The following is a 26071-nucleotide window of genomic DNA, read 5'->3' on the forward strand; positions in this document are numbered from 1 at the left end:
ACAAATATTTTGTATCAGTCTTCATGGTAGAAGACACTTAAAAGCATCCCAAAAATTGATAATTAAGTGGCTATTGGGAGGGACTATCACTAGAGAAAAAGTACTAGGCAAACTAATGGGACTAAAGGTGGACAAGCCCCCTGGACCTGATGGCCTGCATTCTAGGGTCTTAAAAGAAATGGCTGCAGAGATAGTTGTAATTGGAAATAATGTACCAAAATTCCCTGGATTCTGGAGAGATCCAGCGGATTGGAAAACTGCAAATGTAACACCCCTGCTGAAGAAAGGAGGGAGACAGAAAGCAGGAAACTATAGACCAGTAGTAGCAGGACATTTAGAAAATCATAATGCAGTCAACAGAGTAAGCATGGTTTTATGAAAGGGAAATCATGTTTGACACATTTGCTGGAGTTCTTTGAGGATGCAACAAGCAGGGTGGATAAAGGGGAACCAGCAGAGTATTTGGATTTCCAGAAGGCATTTGCAAAGGTGCCACATAAAAGATTACTGCACAAGAGCTTACGGGGTTGGGGGTAATATATTAGCATGGATAGAGGATTGGCTAACTAACAGAAAACAGAGAGTCGGGATAAATAGGTCATTTTCAGGTTGGCGAACTGTAACTAGTGGGGTGCCACAGGGATCGGTGCTGGGGCCTCAACTATTTACAATCTATTTTAATAACTTGGATGAAGGGACCGAGTGTAACGTAGCCAAATTTGCTGATGATACAAGGATAGGTGGGAAAGCAAGTTGTGAGGAGGACACACAGAATCTGCAAAGGGATATAGATAGGCTAAGTAAGTGTGCAAAAATTTGACAGATGGAGTATAATGTTGGAAAATGTAAGGTTATCCACACTGGTAGGAAAAATAAAAAAGTAAATTATTATTTAAATGGAGTGCGATTACGAAATGCTGCGGTACAGAGGGATCTGGGGCTCCTTGTACATGAAACACAAGAAGTTAACAGGTACAGCAAGTAATTAGGAAAGCAAATGGAATGTTGGCCCTTATTGCAAAGGGGATGGAGTATAAATGTAGGGAAGTCCTGCTGCAACTGTACAGGGTATTGGCGAGACCACAGCCAGAATACTGCATAGAGTTTGGTCTCCTTATTTGAGGAGGGATTTACTTGCATTGGAGGCAGTTTAGAGAAGGTTCACAAGGTTGATTCCTGAGTTGAAGGGGTTGTCATATGAAGAAAAGTTGAGCAGGTTCGACCTATACTCATCTGAGTTTAGAAGAATGAGGTGATCTTATTGAAACGTATAAGATTTTGAGGGGGCTTGACAGGGTAGATACAGAGAGGATGTCTCCCCTCGTGGGGGAATCTAGAACTAGGGGGCATAGATTCAGAATGGGTCGCCCATTTAAAACGGAAATGAGGAGGAATTTCTTCTCTGAGGGTCGTGAATCTTTGGAATTCTCTACCCCAGAGAGCTGTGGAGGCTAGGTCTTTGAATATATTTAAGGTGGATAGACAGATTTTTGAAAGATAAGGGAGTGAAGGGTTATGGGGAGAGGGCGGGGAAGAGAAGTTGAGGTCAAGATCAGATCAGATATGATCCTATTGAATGGCGGAACAGGCTCGAGGGGCCAGATAGCCTTCTCCTGCTCCGATTTCTTTTGTTAATCTATGGCTGACTCACAGTGGACTAGATGGAATGGCCAAACCTTTATTACACTTTCCATATCCTTTTTATCAGATATTCTGGAATTTGTGGCAGTCAATTCTGACATGTAAGGATTTCAGTGCCACTCAACTGACCCCATGCCATAATCCATAATTCTGTGTTATGGGATGTTGCTAAGCTATGGCAGGCCTACAAACAATGCAATGTCACCAGTGTACCAGAGTGGGTGCTGTCCTTCAGAGTCCACAGTTGTTGTGCAAATAGGTTGAGCAGATAAAGTGTGGGAGGTGATTATGCGGTCCTTATTACTTGGTTCAGGATTGCTTGTAGCCTCTGAAACTGTGGCCAACTTGCTATGCAGCAAGCTGGGTGGCCATATTCTAGAACTGGGCTTTGTTCAATCCGTGGAAAGTTCTGGGCCTGACGTTTTGCTTCTGTCACTCACAATTGGCCAAGCCTGGCTGATGCTCTGGCAGTTATATCAACAATGCGTCACGTCCAAGCCCTATTCCCGGTGTGTGTATTGCATTCAGTTTTTAGCACTAAATCTCAGGAAAAATATATTGGCTTCAGAGGATGTACAGTGCAGGTTCACCAGAGTATTGCCAGGGATTAGAGTTAATTTAGGTCAGGTTGCATTCATTTTGCTTGTATTCCCTTGAATTTAAACAGTTGAGGGGTGATCGAATCAATGTTTTATGATAAAGGGATTTGAAAGGGTAGCTTCAGAGAAATTATTTCCTCTGGTGAGGGAATCCAAAACAAGGGGGTGTAATCTTAAAATTGGAGGTGGACCATTTAGGAGTGAAATCAGGAATTACTTTTTCACACAAAGGGTAGTGGAAATCTGGGACTCTCCTTCAAAAGTCTGTGGATGTTGGGTCAATTGAAATTTTCAAGATTGAGATTGATAGATTTTTGTCAGGTAAACTTATCAAGGGATATGCAGCAAAGCGAAGTTGAGCTACAGATCAGCCATGATTAATTGAATGGCAGAAAAAACTGAAGACACTTTATAAAAATTCATGCAAGGGCCAGCATTTATTGCCTCTCCCTCGTGCTACAACTGAGCAACTTACTTGGTCACTTCAGAGTTGATATGTTGGTGTGGGACAAAAGTCACATATAGGCCATTGGGTAAGGATGGCAGGTTTCCTTCCTTAAAGGACATTAATGAACCAGATTCATGATAACTATTACTGATTCTATGCTAAAACTGAATTCAAATTCTCAAACTGCCATGGTGGGATTTGAATTCATGTTCTCTAGATTATTAGTCTAGGCCTCTGGATTACTAATCCAGTAACCACACCACCATAACCAGACCTATTCCTGTTCCTATATACCACCATCACTGTATTGGTCTTACCTGGGGTTGGTGGGATTGTGGGGAAATTGACTGTCATTTATATGTGGCAGGACAGGCACAAGTCAGGCAGTCAAGATTCATGGCAGGGAGTAGGTGAAGAAATATTCCAAAAACTGGTTTAATAGACATGATTCTTAGGTGGGCCTGCCCATGGTTATATAACCGCTCTCAGGCAGTACAGCTGAGCAATGTTCCTGTTCAGCTGCGTAGGCTTTAATCGAAAAACCGCGCATGCGCGGAAATTTGAATGGGCTGTACAGCCCATTAAAAAGGTTGCGCACCCAAAAAAAGTTAAGAGAACATTTTAGCTGAGGAGAATCCAGCCCATTGAGCAATTGGGCAGAGCTTTCGACTTTGGTAGGGGTGTAAAATGGGTGTTATCGGATTGGCTGCCCGTTATACACATTGAAAAGGATCCGCCAGCACTCATTTTACACCCCCACCAAAGTTGAAAACACCACCCAGTATCTCACGGGCCACTTCAAGGGACATAAGGGTTAGGGTTAGGGCACCAGCTTGGTCACATGTAGACCAAACCAACTTTTTTTTCCTGAAAGACACCATTGAACAATGCTGTTATAAAAATCCAGCAGCTTCTGTGGTTCTTTTATGACATTTATTGGATTCAATTTTGCAAATTGCCCTGGGAGGATTTGAATCCCACACGCTCTAGGTTGTTAGTGCAATAACATTAGCAAAAGAGCATAAGCATACGAAATAGGAGCATGAGTAGACCATTTGGCCTCCCGAGCCTGCTCCGCCATTTAATAAGATCATGGCTGGTTTGATCTTGGGCTCAGCTGCACTTTCCTGTCCACTCCCCATAAACCTTGACTCCCCTATTGTTCAAAAATCAGTCTATCTCCGCCTTAATGACCCAGCCTCCACTGCTCTCTATGGCAGAGAATTCCAGATTCACGATCCTCAGAGAAGAAATTCCTCCTCATCTCAGTTCTAAGTGGGCAACCCCTTATTCTTAAACTATGGCCCCTAGTTCCAGATTCCCCCACGAGAGGAAATATCCTCTCTGCCTCTACCGTCAAGCCCCCCCTCAGAATCTTATGTTTCAATAAGATCACCTCTCATTCTTCTAAACTCCAATGTGTATGGACCCAACTTGCTCAACTTTTCTTCATAAGTCAACCCCTTCATCTCAGGAATCAACCTTCTGTAACCACAAAGAATGTATATGGCAGCTGCCTGTATTATTTCTAGCTTGGCTAAGGAGAGGACAAACACAGGCTTTCAAAAGCTCACGAGTGAAGGAAATGACACATTTATAGTCGCAAATTACAGCCTAATTTGGCTCCCGTTTTCTGTAATAGGAGTCTACTCTTAAATCCAATTTTCTTGAACAAGTCTATTTCTTTGTACTACGCTTCATTTTACCACTACACTTCATGCCATCTTTGCCTCTATGCGCAGAAGAGTGGGATCAGTCCAAACAGTTTGAATAAGATAACAGCGACAATATTTCCATTCTGATTTTCCCATCTGTGAATGGCCCAGTGAACCAATTAATAGCTCAGTGACACCACACACCCTGTATTTTACATTAAAATTTAGATGCTTTCTCCAAGATAAATGCAAACTATAAAGTGTGACTGAGGTTTAAATTATCCAATTCAAAATTTTGCCAAGTGAATGCAATCTCTCACTACCTTTGTTTCGGGGTTATAAATCTTAAAAAGAAAAATGTTGAGTAGACATATGATTGATCCATTGCTTTCTAAATTTCTCAGGATACTTTGTTTTATTTTCCAATTCTGAAAATGTATTCAGTGTTAGACTTTAGAAAAGTAATTTTCACACCAATGCCACTCCAAGCAAAAGGACCAGCCTCTTTCCCAAGTGAGCTCAATGGTTCTTGAATTACACTGACCACAACTGCTGTAGTTTGTTTAATTTGTCTTAAAAAAAATGTTTGTTGAATGTTTCCCCCTCCCCTTTTTGATTTTCAGCCAATTTTGCATTTATTAGAGTTTGGGGGATTTTTCTCCCCCACCCATTTCATAGGAACAGGAATAAAAGGCCATTCAGCCCCTCAAGCCTGTACCACCTTTCAATGAGATCATGGCTAAACTGTGAAACTCCATTGCCACAAATGTTTTGAATTTCCCCCCCCCCCCACCCCAAGATTGATTTATGTTTCCTTAAAGTAGCATTTCAGGAAAACTAAAAGCTAAACATGTTGTACTTTTTCCATTTTGATTTTGTCCAATTTTCATTTAACAAAACACTGATTCCAATTTGGTGCCCGAGAGAAATCAGGGCCACCTGTCACTGCTTGCCTGAGCTTCACTAGTGGCAACTTTAGATCTTTGGCCCTGTCCAGGTACCACATCCAGCTTTTCTAACCTTGTATATTTAACAGTGTAATCATAATGACTACTCTGCACAATATGCAATACTAGTGTTAGTCTCAAACTGTGTGTACTTCTTGGTCTTTTTTTTTTGGTAGGTGACAAAATCTTAAAAATGACCTTTGGTGAATTTTGGGGGAAATGGTTACATTATTGAGACAACAAAACACCAACAACTATTTGCATTTATATAGCGCCTTTAACATAGGAAAGCATTTTAGGGCGCTTCACAGGAGCGGAATCAAATAAAATTGACATGAGCCAAAGGAGGAGATATTAAGAGGGGTGGGTCAAAGAGGTAGGTTTTAAGGAGGAGACGCAGAGAAGTTCAGGGAGGGAATTCCAGAGCTTGAAAACTATACGACTGAAGGCACAGTCGCCAGTAATGGGGAGAAGGGAGTGGTCAATGCACAAGAGGCCAGAGTTGGAGAATTTCCAGAGGGGTGAGGCCTGGAGGGCTTTCAATAGGAGAATTTTTAAATCAAGGTGTTGGTGGACCAGGAGTCAATGTAAGTTAGCAAGCACCAGGGTGATGGATGAGCAGGAGTGGGTTAGGATACAGAAAAGTATCAGGTGACCACAAGTTTATGGAGGATGGGAGGCTGGCCAGGAGAGCATTGGAATAGTCCAGTCTGGAGGTAACAAAAGCATGGAGGCAGAGGCAAAGATGGACAATGTTAGAGCTGGAGAGCATGCGAGGCCAGCAGCTCAGCTTGGAGTCAAAGAACTTGCATTTATAATGAAGCCTTTTGTGACTGCAGGATGACCCAAAGCATTTTACAGCTAATTAAGTACTGTTGAAGTTTAGTCACTGTTGTAATGTAGGAAAATACAACAGCCTATTTGCACACAGCAAGGTCCCAAAAAAAGCAATGAGATAAATTACCAGATTATCTGTTTTAGTGATGTTGGTTGAGACCATGACACTGGGAAGAACTCCCATGCTGCTCTTCAAATAGTGCATAGGACCTTTTATGTCCACCCGAGATGTCAGACAGGGCCTCTGTTTAGTGTCTCATTCGATAGAAGGCGTAGAAAGTCATATATCCAAATCTGCCAATGGCACAAAGATAGGTGGCATTGTAGGCAGTGTAGCTGGAAGCATAAAATTACAAAGGGATATTGATAAATTAAGTGAATGGGCAAAAACTGTGGCAAATGGATTTCAATATAAGCAAATATGAGGTCATCCACTTTGGACCTAAAATGGATAAAACAGGGTAATTTCTAAATGGTAAAGCACTAAAAACAGTGGATGTCCAAAGAGACTTGGGGAATTCAGGTACATCGATCATTAAAATGCATTTATATCTAGAGGACTAGAATTACAAAGGGGTAGAAGTTATGCTGCAGGTGTACAAAACCCTGGTTAGACTACACCTGGAGTACTGTGAGCAGTTCTGGGCACCACATCTTAGGAAGGATATATTGGCCTTGGAGGGAGTGCAGTGTAGGTTTCCCAGAATGATAAGCAGTCTTCAAGGGTTAAGTTATGAGGAGACACTATATAAATTAGAACATAAGAAATAGGACTAGGAGTAGGTTATTTGGCCTCTCGAGCCTGCTCCATCATTTAATAAGATCATGGATTCAGCTCCACTGAGGGTTGTATTCTCTAGAGGTTTAAGGGATGATCTGTTTGAAGCTTTCAGGATATTAAGGGGAATAGATAGGGTAGATAGAGAGAAGCTATTTTCACTGGTTATGGATTCTAGGACTAGTGGGCATAGTCTAAAAATTAGAACCAGACCTTTCAGGAGCAAAATTAGGAAACACTTCTATACAGAAACGGTGGTAGAAGTTTGGAACTCTCTTCTGCAAAAGGCAATTGATGCTAGGTATCAAGGGATTTGGGCCAACGGTGAGTATATGGCGTTAGATCACAGATCAGCCAAGATTTCATCGAATGGCAGAACAGGTTCGAGGGGCTGAATGGCCTGCGCCTGTTCCTATGATAGTGCAGCACCCCCTCAGTACTGCATTGAAGTGTCAACTAAGATTGTGTTCTCAAGTCACAGGAGTGGGACTTGAACTAATAACCTTCTGACTAAGGTGCTACCATCGAGACAAGGAAGACAAAGTTGCGAACAGTCTGATTCAGCCTGAAATAGTTGCCAGAGAAAAGAACGGAATTAGTGGTGATTCCAGCACAAGCCTTGCCTTTCATCGAGGGATTTTGTTTTGAAATGGAGCATTCATAAAATTTAAGCAGTGCAACACAAAGTTTGATTGAAGTAGAATGTGATCTTGACAGTGCATATAACAGGATACCATCAGTACCAAAACAGAGGGCCTACACTTTTAACGGTTTTATTAAAAAAATAAGTTACAAAAGTGAAAATAATCAAGATCTTATTAATTTAAACTATGCAGAAGTAGAACCATGCCTTGTACCGGTGAATGCTACTTCATATGGTGCAGCTGGTCTGAGCAGTCTATAATCCTACAAATGGACAGGATCTACAGCATTAGCATAGGCCACATACAAACTATGGACTGAACAAAAAGGACACTGAATAATCAGACTCTGAATAGGCAGACATAACTGGATATGCTACTTGGATTTAGACAAGTTTACATCAGCATAGGAGGACTTAAAGGAACATTTAATATCTTAAGGAAAAAGCAGTGAAAAACAAACCATCTACAAATCTTGACCGAAAGAAAGACCATTGGCAAAAACATGAAAAAGATTCCTGCCAATAATTAGTCTGGTTATCACCCTTCATAGGCAATAGAACCTACATCCATTGCTGTTGTGCACAGATGTGCACTTTCTAGTAATGGTTACTGGATAACAAGGGGTCCTCCCTCCTAGCCCAGAGGCGTTGCAACATTAAATCTAAAACTATCGTTAAAAGTTTTCTTCTCGATGAGTCGAGTGAGGACGGTCAGGGCAGCTGTATCTCAATTTTGTTTTGCAACAATGTGAATGGGGAGAAAATGTAATTTGAGATTAATGGTTTAGATGTTCTAACTGGCAAATAGTGAAATCAAAAAACAACAAAGAACCAATTAGAAAGGAGAGGAACACAGAACCAGAGAAAATAGAGGTTATCCCATGAGAAAGAAATTGATACATGGCTCAAAAGGTCAAAACACTGACTTGGTGGCTCTGGTGTAGACACCAGTCATGAGACGTTTGTTTCATCAAGATTGCTTTACTGGCATTTGGAATTAACAGTTTGTTGCAATATTTCACAGACAATTGCAATGAATTTGCAGGGATTTTCTCTAAGCTCAAGTGCTCATTAAGAATTGTTACTTGCAATCCTAACATCCTAAGATCCTATCCTAAAGTAGCCGACTGATGAGTGAACCCTGTACCTAACAAAAAAAGTATATATTTTTTTAGAAAGCACCAACGATGCACTAATTGGGGCGGCTATGTTCCTGGGATTTGAAGTTGCCCAGTTATCCGCTCCTCCTTAAACTCACAATTCTCAATTTTAAGACTCTTGTTCTGGAGCATCTCTGTAACTATGACCCTAGAAACACAGCAAGTTATTATTTTGACCAACAGTAACATTTATCACTGCATCCAACAACTTAAGAGTCTGGTCCTCAATCTATTGGACTTTTGAGGTGGAAAATATCAGACAAATGTCAAAGCTGTAATTCCTGTCCCAGCAAAGAGGTGAAAATATAAAAAGCTATATATTAAAAAAAAACATATTTAAGCACTGAAACCAAGCAAGGCATCTAAACTGCTATAACTACATTTGCATCACCTTCAAGTAGTACACACTTTTCCTGGCCATGATACAAAAGAAACAGACATTCAAAAGTAACATTTACTTCTCACACTGAAACCTAGCAAAAATAAATTACAATAATTAATCTTCACAGATTGAAACATACTTAACACACTTCTGTAAATTTCAAAAACCTGTATTTACAATATTAACAAATTTACAGCATTCTGTTCATCAACTCTATAAACACAGGTGTGAATGCATGAAACTTCAAAAAAATTCCAAACCTGCTCTGAAAGATATTCACATAAAAATATAAACCGTATTAATAGATTTATGTACAAATACATATTTTATACTTTACAGACAGGTAATTAAATGTCAGTAATGCAAAGAAATGTAGGGGAAAACACGGTAAAACAAAGTATGTAGTTAAAGATACCGGAGATAGACAAATCACTTTCATCAACACTATTGAAAGTGACAACAAATCATGACATTTAAGATATGTTTCACTGAGCTTGCTGTGAAACCATCAGAAGCCAATCCAGTATGCTAGAACAATTTCTGGGGTGGGCAATTGGGGAGGAAAGAGGCGATGGAAAAAGGTGCAACGGGTGGTTTTTTCATGTATGTGCATGCCATTCTGAAGTATGGTCTATATAAACCGACACTTAAAAAAAACCTAGGTTTAAATGCAAGAAACACCACTGGATTGAAACATTTCAGGTTATTTGTCAACAATTTCCGTACTTAATATTTCTTCAAAATTGTTCGGATGTTTTCAGCAAGACAGAAATATAAATCCAAGATGCACAGGCTCTCAGTTGCTCATGTTTTCTGACTTTTTGAATAATTTCATCAAACGATGGAACCTCTCTGAAACCTGGAAAGAAATAATATCCAAATTACATCACTTTCTAATTTATTCATTACCATTGGATTTCCTGCTCATAAGTCAGAGTATGTTGGTTAAGGGATAAATGTTGGACAGGACATTGGGTGAACTCTTTTCTGAGAATAGTGCTAGAAATCTTTTATGTCCACCTGAGAGGCAGAGTGTGTCTCGGTTTAACATCTCAACTGAAAACAGCACATCCAACAGTGCAGCACTCCCTTATTACTGCACTGAAGTATCAGCCTCGATTAAGTTCTCAAGTCTCTGGAGTGAGGCTTGAATCCACAATCTTCTGCCTCAGAGGAGAGAGTGCTACCACTGAGCCAAGGCTGACAATGTTGCTATACGCGGGAACACAGTAGCCATTTAGCAAGGGGTACTGAGGTGAAGGATCAGCCATGCATCTTTTTAAGTTGGATCCACTGGGCCACCAGAGAGGGTTTCAGCCTGGTCAGCGACCTGGTATCCAAGCCATGATCTTATTGAATGGTGGTGCAGGCTCGAAGGGCCAAATGGCCTACTTTTGCACCCATTTTCTATGTTTCTATCCTACAAACAACACGAATATTATGTTTTTGATGATGTTGGCTGAGGGAAGATTAACCAAAACATAGCATTCTCTTCTTTGAATACCCCATAAGATCTTTCATTTCCACCTGATCAGGCATTGGTTTAACATCTTATTTGCAGGCTAACACTGTCGACTGTGCAGCACCTCCTCAGCATGGCACTGAAGTGTCAGCTTAGATTACGATTTTAAAAGCTGGATGGGATTTGAACCCACAGCCTTCCAATTCAAGAGTTCTACCAACTTAGTCAAGAACAATTAGAGGTGACTGTTTCTCTTGATATTGGCGGCTGATTGTAAATCCCCGACTTCTCCCCAAGGTTAGAAGATTCCATTATGAAATAGCTGGCTCTCTTTCCCTTTCAAAAAAATTTGTATTTGTAGTAAAGTACATTTTAATAGTACTTTTCGAACATACCAAATGAAACGGTGAGTTTACCACACCTATCCTTTTGTCACACTTTGTTTCACTCAATTTTCTTTGACATACTTCAAAGAAAACATTTAAAACAAAAACTGTCCTGGAACACAAAATACCAAAAACCAGGATGTCTGCAGTCTCTTAATTAACAGCTGAACTCACCTAATGCTCACTTAATAGTCTTTAAGACCAGTAGACTTTGTAGCATTAGGGAACACACACCAAACTTTAGCTCAAGGTTAACAGAACCGTAATTTGCAGCCCCTCCAGGTGCGTACGAGGTGCGCATGCTCCTGTACAGGCCTACAAGTTCCGTGTTTAGCTATGCGAAGAGAGCAGCAAAAGTAAGCATTGGTCCCTTAGAGGCTGAAACAGGAGAAATTATAACGGGAATAAAAAAATATTAGAAACTTTAAATTATTTTGTACCAATCTTCACAAAAGACACAAAAAACATACCAAATATAGTGGGGATCCAAGGGACTAATAAGAGTGAGGAACTTAAAGCAATTAATATCAGTAGAGAAAATGTACTCGAGAAACTAATGCGACTAAAAGTCGACAAATCCCCTGGACCCGATGGCCTACATCCCAGGGATCTAAAAGAGGTGGTTGCAGAGATAGTGAATGCATTGGTTGTGATCTTCCAAAATTCTCTAGATTCTAGAACAGTCCCAGCGGATTGGAAGGTAGCAAATGTAACCCTACTATTCAAGAAAGGAGGGAGAGAGAAAACGTGGTTATTCACTTTGGTAGGAAGAACAGAAAAAAATAATATCTTTGTGAGCGTGAGGAACTATTAAATGTTGGCGTTGAGAGATTTAGATGCCCTCGTACAGCAAACAGCATGCAGGTACACAGCAAGCAATTAAGAAGGCAAATGGCACAAGAACATAAGAAATAGGAGCAGGAATAGGCTATACAGCCCCTCGAGCCTGCTCCGCCATTTAATACGATCATGGCCGATCTGATCATGGACTCAGGTCCACTTCCCTGGCTGCTCTCCATAACCCCTTATTCCCTTATCGTTTAAGAAACTGTCTATTTCTGTCTTAAATTAATTCAATGTCCCAGCTTCCACAGCTCTCAGGCAGCGAATTCCACAGATCCACAACCCTCAGAAGAAATTTCTCCTCAACTCAGTTTTAAATGGGCAGCCCCTTATTCTAAGATTATGCCCTCTAGTTCTAGTCTCCCCTATCAACGGAAACATCCTCTCTGCATCCACCTTGTCAAGCCCCCTCATAATCTTATACGTTTTGATAAGATCACCTCTCATTCTTCTAAATTCCAATGAGTAGAGACCCAACCTACTCAACCTTTCCTCACAAGTCAACCCCCTCATCTCCGGAATCAACCTTGTGAACCTTCTCTGAACTGCCTCGAAAGCAAGTATATCCTTTTGTAAATATGGAAACCAAAACTGCATGCAGAATTCCAGGTGTGGCCTCACCAATACCCTGTATAACTGTAGTAAGACTGACCTGCTTTTATACTCCATCCCCTTTGCAATAAAGGGGAAGATTCCATTGGCCTTCCTGATCACTTGCTGTACCTGCATACTATCCTTTTGCATTTCATGCACAAGTACCCCCAGGTCCCGCTGTACTGCAGCACTTTGCAATCTTTCTCCATTTAAATAATAACTTGCTCTTTGTTTTTTTTCTGCATGTCGGCCTTTATTGCAAGGGATGGAATACAAGAGTAAGGAAGTCTTGCTACGATTGTACAGGGCTTTGGTGAGACCACACCTGGAGTACTGTGCACAGTTTTGGTCTCCTTATCCGAGGAAGGACACAGTTGTCTTGGAGGCGGTGCAACAAAGGTTCACTAGATTGATCCATGGGATGAGAGAGTTGTCCTATGAGGAGAGATTGAGTACATTGGGCCTATATTCTCTGGAGTTTAAAAGAATGAGAGGTGATCTCATTGAAACAAATCAGATGCTGAGGGGGTTTGACAGGGTAGGTGCTGAGAGGTTGTTTCCCCTAGCTGGAGAGTCTAGAATTAGGGGGCACAGTCTCAGAATAAGGGGTCAGCCATTTAAGACTGAGGTAAGGAGGGATTTCTTCACTCAGAGGTTCATGAATCTTTGGAATTCTCTACCGCAAAGGGCTGTGGACGTGGAGTCAGAGAGTATATTCAAGACTGAGATGGATAGATTTTTGGACAAGGGATATGGGGATCGGGTAGAAAAGTGGCGTTTAGGTCGAGGATCAGCCATGATATTGAATGGCGAAGCAGGCTCGAGGGACCATATGGCCTAATCCTGCTCATAATTCTTATGTTCTTATGATAGGGTAGACATAGAGAAGAGATTTCCATTTGAGAGAATCCAAACTAGGGGTCATAAATACAAGATAGTCAGTGATAAATCTAATAAGAAATTCAGGAGAAACTTTTTATCCAGAGAATGGTTAGAATGTGGAACTCATTAACTCATTAGGAGAAGCACAGATGTCTTTTAAAGGAATGCTGATAGGGAGAGGTGAAGTGGGGTAAGAGGAGGCTTGTGTGGAGCATAAACGCCAGCATGGACCTGTTTGGTCGAATGGCTTGATTCTGTGCTGTAAATTCGATGTAATCTTTAGACCACAAACAATTAGTCTACACAAATTAGCTAGCTTTCCCCTTCAGGCCTTCCTGTTGATTTACTTTTTTTGAAAAAAAATAGTTCTTGCTTCTTGGCTTAAACTAATTCTTGTGCAATAAACTGATCACAGAAGGGACAAGCCTGCAATGGAAGTGAGAGCAGTCAACACCATGGAAATCATTTTCAGGGTAATGGTAATCAGTAAATTACTTAAAGTAGTAGATTACAGATTTTTTTGGAGGGGAAAGGTTGGAGTAAACCAGATTGTCATTAGAAATGGAGATGACGACATTTCCCCCCGCCCCCGATAATTCTTTGATTGTGGAGAAACCCAGAACATTGATTAAAATGTTTTTATTCCAAAAGGTGTGTTTGAGTGGAGTGTTGATTTATAGCTTCCAACCCCGCCCAAATGTTGAAATTTACTTCGGTTGGTTTTAGGAAGTCCAAGATAATGTACAATAGCAACAACTTTACACACACACACAAAAAAAATTCACCTCAGGCAGGAGGACTTGCAACCAAACAAATGACTGCATTAGAAAAAAAAAGTAATTTTGAGCAGATACTTTTGATTCCACTGTGAATGTCAATATTATTCTATCAAAGAGGCTGACACCAAAAGTTAAAACTATTGCTTCATTCTTCAGGTACCAAGCGTTTACCTGACGTGGGGACCTCTGCAGTTTTCCAGATATGTAAGTGAAGGTTTTTTCATTTGCTCCTTTCTGTTGGCAATCCAACAATATTGCTCGATCATTCTCCCTGACAAGACGGAGCAAAAAGGGATTACACAGGATGATCCAAAGTAACATTAAACAGGCAAAGATAAAAGAAGCACAATCTGTCACCTTAAATTACCCATTTGCACCGATGAAATACAAAAACTGAAAATGCTGGAAACACTCAGTGGGTCAGGCAGCATCCGTGGAGAACATAAAAGTTAACAAGCAATAATTTTGCTGTAGTAGGGCATGAACACCATCTGTCGGTAGTTAGACTTGCCCTTTGCTTTTTTAATCGCAATGATATTTTGCACCGCAAGTTGCTGAAAGTGCAAGCTGATAACATCGCAGCAAATGAAACAGAGCATCTGGGACCCGAGTGAACAGGACAAGCAACTGTGTATCTCCTCAACCAATCAGATTGAACGATTCGGAGAAGGAATTGTAAATTAGAGTGGGTGAATTCAATGTCAAATCAGGTGCAGAAAGAGAGAGAGAGGAAAAGAGAGATTAGATTGAAAGAGACAAAGGAAAAGTTAAAAAGTTTACATTTTTAAAATCTCCAACTTAAAACCCAAAGAAATGAGACTACGCACTTGTAAGAGTTCATTTTCAGTGCCAGAGAGGTTGACTGGCAGTAATTAACACATTGCATCATTAAAAGGGTACTTAGACTGAAATGGACAAGACTTAACATAAGCAGCGCAAAAGATTGCAGAATTTCAAGCATAAATTACATCCAGGGCCAATAGAGTTTGTGATCTTTTGCGCTAGTTAAGCATCATGCTAGAAAGTCAGCCCCACCTACAAATATGGCCACGGTGAGATCGAATTAATCATCATTGCGAGTTTCCACTAATGTTTTTAATTTTTCAGTAATTTAAAATCAGGCTACTGACAAGTGATGGACTTAAAACTAATTAAAAATGTTTATTTTTTGTGATAAACCCATTTTCAGCTGTGTTAATCAAGTTACTACTCTTAAATAGATCAAGGAATACTTTTTAAAGCAACATTTTTAAAAAGAATTATGTTGTCAAACACTGCCCGATTACACTGGATCATGGCAGATTTCACATTTGGCAATATTGAAATGAGTGTAAATTCGAGGGGAAAAAAACTTGTCAAAACTAGCGTCATTTATGCCCGGATCGCCGATTGCGCCCAAAGCGGAAACAGTGCTTAAATCTCTCACTGACCTTGCCCCTCCCTAACCTATGTAACCTCACCCAGATCTACAATCCCCTTCCCCCACCTCTAGCCTTTTGTGCATCCACCCTTCCTTTAACCTACCACTGGCGACTGTGCCTTCAGTCTGTCTGGAGTGCAGCAGGAGCTCAGAGTGCAAAGGTAAGAGTTTGGTAAGTGGGAGAGTTCGGGCAAGTGGGAGCGGGAGGTGTTGCTTTGTCTTGTTTTCCCCCACCAGTGCTGACTCCCTGACCTGGGAGGAAAAGAAAACGAAGTGTGACGTCACAGCCAAGAAGGTAAGTGATTGGCTGGTTGATTGGTGAGTAGTTTTTCTTTTTTCCTTATCTTGTCAGTAAGAACCCTTCGGCATTGTTGCCAAATCAAGTTATTTTAAGGGTTAAGTCATGGCAGGAGAGCCCAGACCCGAGTCATGCTCCTCTGTGCTATGTGGGAAATCAGGGACGCTTCCAGTGTCCCTGACGACTATGTGTGCAGGAAGTGTATCCAGCTGCAGCTCCGGTTAGACCACATGACGGCACTGGAGCTGCGGATGGATTCACTCTGGAGCATACGCAATGCTGAGGATGTCATGGATAGCACGTTCAGTGAGTTGGGCACACCGCAGGTAAAGGTTACAGAGGCAGATAGGGAAAGGGTGACCATCAGGCAGAGCAGCAGTAGGAAGGTAGTGCAGGAGTCCCCTGCGGTCATCTCCCTCCAAAACAGATATACCGCTTTGGATATTGTTGGGGGAGATAGCTCATCAGGGGAAGGCAGCAGCAGCCAAGTTCATGGCACCGTGGGTGGCTCTGCTGCACAGGAGGGCAGGAAAAAGAGTGGGAGAGCTATAATGGTAGGGGATTCTATTGTAAGGGGGATAGATAGGCGTTTCTGCGGTCGCAACCGAGACTCCAGGATGGTATGTTGCCTCCCTGGTGCAAGGGTCAAGGATGTCTCGGAGTGGCTACAGGACATTCTGGAGGGGGAGGGTGAACAGCCAGTTTCCGTGATGCATATAGGTACCAACGATATAAGTAAAAAGCGGGATGAGATCCTACAAGCTGAATTTAGGGAGCTAGGAGGTAAATAAAAAAGTAGGACCTCAAAAGGTAGTAATCTCAGGATTGCTACCAGTGCCACGTGCTAGTCAGAGTAGAAATAGCAGGATAGCTAAGATGAATACGTGGCTTGAGGAGTGGTGCAAGAGGGAGGGATTCAAATTCCTGGGACATTGGAACCGGTTGTGGGGGAGGTGGGATCAGTACAAACTGGACGGTCTGCACCTGGGCAGGAGCGGAAACAATGTCCTAGGGAGAGTGTTTGCTAGTGCTGTTGTGGAGGGTTTAAACTAATATGGCAGGGGGATGGGAACCTATGCAGGGAGACAGAGGGAAATAAAATGGGGGCAGAAGCAAAAGATAGAAAGGAGAATAGTAAAAGTAGAGGGCAGAGAAACCCAAGGCAAAAATCAAAAAGGGCCACATTAAAGCAAAATTCTAAAGGGACAAAGTGTTAAAGAGACAAGCCTCAATGCGAGGAGTATTCGTAATAAGGCAGATGAATTAACTGCACAGGCAGCTATTAATGATGATGATATAATTGGGATTCCTGAGACATGGCTCCAGGGTGACCAAGGCTGGGAACTCAACATCCAGGGTTATTCAACATTCAGGAAGGATAGACAGAAAGGAAAAGGAGGTGGGGTAGCATTGTTGGTTAAAGAGGAGCTGCGGAATACCAAAGGGCAGAAATCGCTAGTGGGAGCTGTGTACAGACCACCAAACAGTAGAAGAGGGGTTTGGATGGCATCAAACAAGAAATTAGGGATGCGTGCAATAAAGGTACAACAGTTATCATGGGCGACTTTAATCTACATATAGATTGGGCTAACCAAGCTGGTAGCAATGCAATGGAGGAGGATTTCCTGGAGTGTATTAGGGATGGCTTTCCAGACCAATATGTCGAGGAACTAACTAGAGAGCTGACCATACTAGACTGGGTGTTGTGTAATGAGAGGTATAATTAGCAACCTTGTTGTGCGAGGTCCCCTGGGGAAGAGTGACCATCTTTATTAAGATGGAGAGTGACAGTGTTAATTCAGAGACTAGGGTCCTGAACTTAAGGAAAGGTAACTTCGATGGTATGAGATGTGAATTGACTAGGATAGACTGGCAAATGATACTTAAAGGATTGACAATTAATAGGCAATGGCAGACATTTATAAATCACATGGATGAACTTCAACAATTGTACATCTCCGTCTAGAGTAAAAACAAAACGGGGAAAGTAGCTCAACGGTGACTAACAAGGGAAATTAAGGATATTGTTAAATCCAAGGAAGAGGCATATAACTTGCCCAGAAAAAGCAGCAAACCTGAGGACTGGGAGAAATTTAGAATTCAGCAGAGGAGGACAAAGGGTTTAATTAGGAGGGGGAAAATAGAATGCGAGAGGAAGCTTGCAGGAAACACAAAAACTGACTGCAAAAGCTTCTATAGATATGTGAAGAGAAAAAGATTAGTGAAGACCAACCTAGGTCCTTTGCAGTCAGAATCAGGTGAATTTATAATGGGGAACAAAGAAATGGCAGACCAATTGAACAAATACTTTGGATCTGTCTTCACTAAGGAAGACACAAATAACCTTCTGGAAGTACTAGGGGTTCGAGGGTCAAGCGAAAAGGAGGAAGTGAAGGAAATCCTTCGTCAGGAAATTGTGTTTGGGAAATTGATGGGATTGAAGGCCGATAAATTCCCAGGGCCTGATAGGCTGCATCCCAGAGTACTTAAGGAAGTGGCCCTAGAAATAGTGGATGCATTGGTGATCATTTACCAACATTCTAATGACTCTGGATCAGTTCCTATGGACTGGAGGGTAGGTAATGTAACACCACTTTTTAAAAAAGGAGGGAGAGAAAAAAAAACAGGTAATTATAGACCGGTTAGCCTGACATCGGTGGTGGGGAAAATGTTGGAATCAATTATTAAAGATGAAATAGCAGCGCATTTGGAAAGCAGTGACAGGATCAGTCCAAGTCAGCATGGATTTATGAAAGGGAAATCATGCTTGACAAATCTTCTAGAATTTTGTGAGGATGTAACTAGGAGAGTGGACAAGGGAGAACCAGTGGATGTGGTGAATTTGGACTTTCAAAAGGCTTTTGACAAGGTCCCACACAAGAGATTAGTGCTCAAAATTAAAACACATGGTATTTGGGGTAATGTACTGACGTGGAGAGAGAACTGGTTGGCAGACAGGAAGCAGAGGGTCGGGATAAACGGGTCCTTTTCAGAATGGCAGGCAGTGACCAGTGGGGTGCCGCAGGGTTCAGTGCTGGACCTCAGCTATTTACAATATACATCAATGATTTAGATGAAGGAATTGAAGGCAATATCTCCAAGTTTGATGATGACATTAAGCTGGGTGGCAGTGTGAGCTGTGAGGAGGATACTAAGAGGCTGCAGGGTGACTTGGACAGGTTAGGTGAGTGGGCAAATGCATGGCAGATGCAGTATAATATGGATAAATTGTGAGGTTATCCGATTTGGGGGCAAAAACAGGAAGACAGATTATCTGAATGGTGACAGATTAGGAAAAGGGGAGGTGCAACGAGACCTGGGTGTCATGGTACATCAATCATTGAAGGCTGGCATGCAGGTACAGCAGGCGGTGAAGAAGGCAAATGGCATGTTGGCCTTCATAGCGAGAGGATTTGAGTATAGGAGCAGGGAGGTCTTACTGCAATTGTACAAGGCCTTGGAGAGGCCACACCTGGAATATTGTGTTCAGTTTTGGTCTCCTAATCTGAGGAAGAACGTTCTTGCTCTTGAGGGAGTGCAGCGAAGGTTCACCAGACTGATTCCCGGGATGTCAGGACTGACATATGAGGAGAGACTGGATCAACTGGGCTTGTATCCACTGGAGTTTAGAAGGATGAGAGGGGATCTCCTAGAAACATATAAAATTCTGACTGGATTGGACAGGTTAGAGGCAGGAAGAATGTTCCCATTGCTGGGGAGTTCCAGAACCAGGGGTCACAGTCTAAGAATAAGGGGTAAGCCATTTAGGACCGAGATGAGGAGAAACTTCTTCACTCAGAGAGTTGTTAACCTGTGGAATTCTCTACCACAGAAAGTTGTCGAGGCCAGTTCGTTAGATATATTCAAAAGGGAGTTAGATATGACCCTTATGGCCAAAGGGATCAAGGGGTATGGAGAGAAAGCAGGAAAGGGGTACTGAGGTTGAATGATCAGCCATGATCTTATTGAATGGCGGTGCCTGCTCCTGCACATAATTTCTATGTTTCTAATAAATGTCTGATCAGGTCACCACGGGTCAGGTGTGTAGATGAGGAAGAGGATGGGGGCAATGACGGATCCTTGGGAGACTGTGCAAGTGACGTGCTGGGGTGGAGAAGAGGAGCCACTGCTAGAAATCCTCCAGCTGTGCTCGGGTGGTTTATAGTGGAACCAAGCAAGGGTAGTGCCATGGAGCTTGAGAACGAAGTTCAGTGTTGGAGCAGGATAATGCAATTGATCATCAAATGCTGCAGAGATCACAAGATGGACGGATAATGCACCAGCGTAACAGTCAGAGAATGTCATTCGTGACTTTGGACAGGGCTGTTTTGCAACTGTGAGAAGGGCTGAAACTGATTGGAGGGTTTCAAACTGGGAATTGCAGGAGAGGTGGACATAGAGTTGGGAGGTGATAACACATTGAAGGATTTTGGGAGGAAAAGGACAGAAATGGGACAGTAATTAACGAGGAAAGAGATTGATTGAGGATAGATTTTTTCCAGTAGTGTTGATAGTTTTGAAAGTTAATGGGACAGTGCTGGAGGACAAAGAACCATTTACAATTATTGGATAAAATGGGGGCCAGAATGTGCGACATGGAGTTTAGTGGGAATGGGGTCAAGGGAGCAAGAAGCAGTTTCTTAGATAAGATGAGCTTGTAAAAGTGTGCGGAGAGGGGGAAAATATAAAAAGAGCTGATGTTTTATGGCTAGCGTGGGAACTGGACCTCGAAGTTTTGGCTTTGTAGGCAAGAGGAATGCAAAAACATCAGAAGCAGTATAATGGATGGTCTCTATCCATAAACACCTCACACTGGTTGTTAGAAGTGAAAATAGAGGGGTCATAGTGTAAAATAAATGATGCAGGTAGAAAGTGAAGTTATCCAAAGTGTTCAAGCCCAACGGACAGTGTAATTGAGCCAGCTCCAGAAGACGAGGATAACTTATCAAATCAACTTGATTTTTCAACTGACGCAACCATAGGCAGACACTGCCCAATCTGATCGATGGTTAAAAACCGCTTTCATCAACAAATTTCTGTTCCTGGCTGCATCCAATGATCCAGTGAAACCAATATGCTTGCATCCTTCCAAAACTAACATTATTAAGCTTTAAATGCATGTCCACAAAGGGAACCTAAGTTGCACTTAAGATCACCAATTTTCTACATGCACATAGGTACAGGTGTGTTTTCCTAACAGGGACAAATTTAGACAAGGAAAATACACATTATCGGTTAAAAGATTTTTGGTAGGTTTACCAAGCTATAGTTTTAGAAGTACACCACTCAGTTTTCTTCATGCCAAACACTTTTCTCCTTCCTCTAAAGCCCAAGTTTGTCCAAGACTTGAATACAACTCCCACATCTAGGGCCCAAGTTTCCACATGATTCGCGCCTGATTTTTAGGAGCAACTGGTGGAGAACGGACTATTTTAGAAATCGCAATTCTCCACATTTTTTTTTCTGCAGTTCTAGTCAGGTAGAACAGTTCTAGTTGAGAACAGAATTTTTTCTTCAAAAGGGGGCGTGTCCGGCCACTGACGCCTGATTTGAAAGTTTCCACAGTGAAAATGTACTCCAAACTAAAGTAGAATGGAGCAAGTGAAGATTTTTGTAGAACTGAAAAAACCTGTTCTACACATTAAAAAATCAGGCGCAGGTTACAAATTAGGCGTCCAGAACGAGGTGGGGGGGGGGAAGGGAACTCATTAAATTTGACAATAAATCCTTATTTATACTTCTACAAATATTATACAAATAAATCCAACCTGAATAAACATTTATAAGCCAAGAAAAGATTAAATAAACCATCTTCCTACCTGTGTGAAAGTGCTTCAGCCAGGGAGAATTCTGCAGCTGTTCGTGCCGCTGAGCGAGAGAGGGAGAGAGAGAGAGGGGAGGGAGGGAGAGAGAGAGAGGGGAGGGAGGGAGAGAGAGGGGAGGGAGGGAGAGAGAGGGGAGGGAGGGAGGGGAGGGGGGGTCGGGGGAGCGGGTGTCGGGTCGGGGGGGGGGGGGGGGGGAAAGCGGGCCTCGGGTCGGGGAGCGGGTCTCTGTCGGGGCGGGGGGAGCGGGTCTCGGGTGTCGGGGAGGGGGGAGAGCTGGTGTCTGGGAGGGGCGGGGGGGGAAGCGGGTCTCGGGTGTCGGGGGGGGAGCGGGTCTCGGGTGTCGGTCTCGGCGGGGGGGGGGGGGGGGGGGGGGGAGCGGGTGTCGGGTCGGGTCTGGTCGGGGGGGGGGTGGGGAGCGAGTGTCGGGTCTGGTCGGGCGGAGCGCAGGAGCTGGCCGTGGGAGGAGCCTCATTCACGCAGCCCCAGTGAGGCCATTGGACCAGGGCTAGGGGCTGCGTGCTTCGGGCCCCTCCCACACAGTTCGGCGCCTGGAGCTACTGCACTTGCGTGCCGACTGTAGCGCGCATGTGCAGAGGTCCCGGCACTGTTTTCAGCGCAGGGACCTGGCTCCGCCCCCCCCACAGCTCGTGCCGGCTGCGCCGAGTGCCACAGGACCTGTAAGTCGGTGGAGATTACCGAGGATTTTTTTAGGCGCCGTTTTAGGCGCGAAAAACGGGCGCCCAGCTCGGAGGGGCGCCCGTTTTTTTTCTTGTGGAAACTTGGGCCCCTAGAGAGGCTGTTCTAGCATCTCTCGTTTGCTCCTGGACAAACAAGGGGAAAAGCTCATCAGATAGACGATCTTTCTCTTGACCCTCTAGTTGCTGTCACACAAAGTCTCTTCTGAACGTTCCTCCCTTATTCAATGCCACCCTGCATGCTCTTCTCCCTCCCATGTCCTTGCTATGTTAAAATCAAGGCTCATTATTGGGTAGTTGACTGTGCTTTCCCAGGACTAGAAACTACAATCCCTCCTACAATCCCAACTACAATCTACAGGTTGTCAAAATTCAAGCTTTGCATCAACTGACATGAACTTGACTGCAGTTTTGAAGTGTTGTCGAGGAGCGAACCATTTACAATATTGGCTAAAATGGGGGCCAAAATGGGAAGTCCGGTGATAAGAGTTTAGTGGGAATGGGGTCAAGGGAGCAAGAAGAGTTCTCAGATGCGATGACCTTGTCGAAGGTGGCATTACCTCTGGCATTCTCTTCATCACTGGCCCTGTATCATGGACTGTGGCCACTCACCTGGGTTTCCCCATAAAGAATAAATTAAATGAACACTTGGCATGTAAAGGCAAGGCAATCAGAATGTTAAACATTTACAATTACATCAAAATGTCACCATCAACCTATTTCACACAAGTGATTAGCAAGTTTTTAAAATTTACAAACGGACAATGTTCCTACCTGGTCCATGTAACCACAACTTCACCATTCTTCTTGATGACATTTTTAGCGGGGAGACTAGTCGGTGATGATACTGTAGACGGGGAAGAATTGTCCATTGTTTTCTCTGGAGTAACTACTGTTTTGCCGAGAGCTTTCTTTGCTGAGGACGAGGTGTTTCTTTTACCCTTGGTTTCTTCACCTTTCCTCTTTGTGCTTTTCAAAAGCTCATCATCTTTTCGTGCTCTTTTCACAGTGGAATCCGCTTTCACGTTACTCTTCCTCTTCCTGTTACCTGAACTGCTGCCATGTTCTGAAACAGTTGCTGTACAAGTCTGTGCAGTCAATAACATAACACTCTCAACGTTGTCACTGGGGGTTTCAAGTGACAGTTCCAGATCAGTTGCTGATGGTCGATCTTTCTCTGAATGAGGCACTTTTGCATCTTCACCCAATCCTGACTCTTCCATATTTTTGCTATTATCTGCTGGATGTTCTACAATTAAGGAACGATTAGGCAACGTTTCCGACACTGCGTTATCCTGATCACAGAGTGCTTTATATACATTGCTGCAGGCTGTCATAGTCTCATCAACTGTCTCCATATCGTGATTGTCGCTTGGTCCCAGTTCAAATGACTGGCTCTCTTTCACTGCTGTTGCTGCAGAAGGCGAGCTCGGAGTAGATTCAGCATCAGGTGGCCTGCATCTTATCTTAACAATGAAATGATCGTTTGATTTTTCCATCACAACTGCCTGCATTGGGGGATGGAGCTGATACTGAAAAGCAGAGGCTGAAATCTGTTTGTTCCATGTCGAAGAACTGCTCGACCTGCTGCTGGAATTGTCTGAATCCAATGCCAAGTGAATATCTTGCTCTGAAGCATCCTCCTCATCGAGGACAGCATTTTCACTGTAATGTGCAGCTAGAATCGCCTCACTCACTCCATCACGCAAGGATTCTCCATTCTGAGATGTTAAGAAGCTGATCTGCCCATCTGATTTAAGAGGTGAAGGGACGGTAAGAGAAACTGCCAGATCCTCTATCAGAATGGAGGAAACAGAGGAACGCATTTGCAGAACTGAATTACTTTCAATTATCTTCTGGCTGTTTGAATCCTCAGGTGCATTAATCATAGAATCTTTGGTTTGTGCAACCTTGTCAGGAACTTCCAACATGCAGCTTTCATCCAGAATATCTAGATTAAGCGGTGGTCTTAACCCAACTGTGTGCTTGTTTGATGTAGCAGGAGGCCAGGAAATAGTATCCACTTGGGACACTGGTGGAGCTTTCTCTAAAGTGGAAGCAATACCAGACAGCTGTGTTCCAATGTCAGGCCGCACCTTTTCTGGGATAGGCCATGAATTAGATTCCAATGTTGAAATCCCTTGTTCCAGAAGATCAGAGCCCTGCAACAAACATTTGAATATCTCGCCCATCTGAGCGTCGCTTACCAGGTTAAACGTGAGAGTGGAGGCCTGTTGTTCAGTTAGAATGCCAAGCTCAGTTTTATCGTGGGAATCTTTTGCAGTGCTGGAATTTACTGGTGCATCATTTGAAGTATTTGAGCTCACTTGAGTCACAGACAGCGCATTTTTGTCTTTTGTGCAAGGCCTAAAATCTGCTTTGGAGATACGACCAGCTGAAACCTTTATGCAATTCTTCGAACATTTGTCCAATACTTTAGTTCCTTTACATTTGCTGTCATCACTGGCTGGTTTACTTTTCCCAGACTTCTTTTTGCCTGATAAGTTATTTACCAAACATGGTTCTGAAGAAAAGAGGGACCTCTTCAGCTTTGGGAATTTATCAACTTTGTTCTTGAGATGCTTAACCCCTGTATTTTTCTTCCGTTTTTTGATTATCTTCTCATTTTTTCTTTTCTCTTCCAAGGCCAATTCTAGACTTATACTCTCACAAGAGATGAACGTCTCACGTGCCTTGTCAAACATAAAATCAAATTGCTTTTCCACAAACATCCATAATTTTTCTTTCATATTTGGGGCCAGCTGTGAGAAAATACTATTTACAATCCCATTGCACTTGACCTGCAACAGTACATTCTCAATTACTGCACAGATTGAGGTCTTTAACTGCTGCCTGGACTTTGGAAAATGGGACCTTTTAACTACGGAGGTGAATTCTGCAAAGGCAATTTCAATAATTCGTTGAAACCTGTGGATTTCAAACTGTTTATGAAGCTTCATGTACTTTTGCCGGACACTCTTTCGAGCAACCATTAAGGCTTTCATCAAGTCAGAGACTGAGGATTTAATCTGATTCCTTTCCACAGAACTTGTTGGTGAGGACAGTCTCAACCTTTCAGCATTTTGATCTGATGACACCCCTTCTGATTCCCCTTGTTTTTTAACACACTTTATTTTGGTTAAGGCTTCAGAGGAACAGTTCAGAGCAGATTCATCAGAAATTACCAGTCTTGTTTCTTTTTTGTGTGTTTTTTTACCTGGATTACCCTTCTCTTTGTTGTTGCTCCCTTTTGCCATCTGAACGTTCTGCATTTGAGGTACACACTCCTCTTCGTCACTTACAATTTCTCCGTCTTCTATTTCTTCTGAACAAGACTGTTCTACTGAAATCCCCAATGTTTTTCCTCCGGCCTTGCACAATGGCTCCTGATTTTCTTTATTCAACTCGAGAGTGCAGTTTCCTGGAGAACCACCACCTTGGACGTTTGCGGCAGAATCTAAACGACGGACAAACATTTTTTTTTTAAAGTAATAGAATTTACAATTCATAAATCTTTTATACAATACCTTGTGTTTTTGTCTGTGCTCATTGAGATGCAAATAGGAAATGGTACGCTTGTACACGTTGTAACCATTGTCAGCATAAAAGCTCATGATAATGGAAAATTCACATCATGCTAACTTCAAAAAATAATCTAGTGCTTGATGCCAGGATTTAGAGATTAGATTAAAACTGCATGAAATTTTAAGCATGGATGCGTCATTGTTTATACATAGGGTGATATACGTGGTCTAATAAATCACGACAGCAAGTGAATCATCCAAGAGTTATTCAAA

At 42.6% G+C, this 26071-nt stretch overlaps 2 protein-coding genes across 4 annotated transcripts in view; both read right to left on the reverse strand.

Moving 5' to 3' along the window:
• rps12 (ribosomal protein S12) overlaps positions 1-26071 on the reverse strand; it is a 383736-nt gene that overhangs the window by 223845 nt on the left and 133820 nt on the right. The window lies entirely within an intron of this gene.
• Positions 7682-26071, reverse strand: part of casp8ap2 (caspase 8 associated protein 2) — a 60984-nt gene continuing 42594 nt past the window's right edge. For all 3 annotated transcript variants that reach the window (XM_070885518.1, XM_070885516.1, XM_070885517.1), the window contains exons 8-10: positions 23049-25731; positions 14208-14307; positions 7682-9949 (exon numbers count right to left, since the gene is read on the reverse strand). In XM_070885518.1, coding sequence (XP_070741619.1) covers positions 9887-9949; positions 14208-14307; positions 23049-25731 — 2846 coding nt within the window. In that variant the 3' untranslated portion in view covers positions 7682-9886. The remainder of the gene's footprint in view (positions 9950-14207; positions 14308-23048; positions 25732-26071) is intronic.

This window comes from Pristiophorus japonicus, chromosome 7, assembly GCF_044704955.1.
Source record: "Pristiophorus japonicus isolate sPriJap1 chromosome 7, sPriJap1.hap1, whole genome shotgun sequence".
Taxonomy (NCBI): domain Eukaryota; kingdom Metazoa; phylum Chordata; class Chondrichthyes; family Pristiophoridae; genus Pristiophorus; species Pristiophorus japonicus.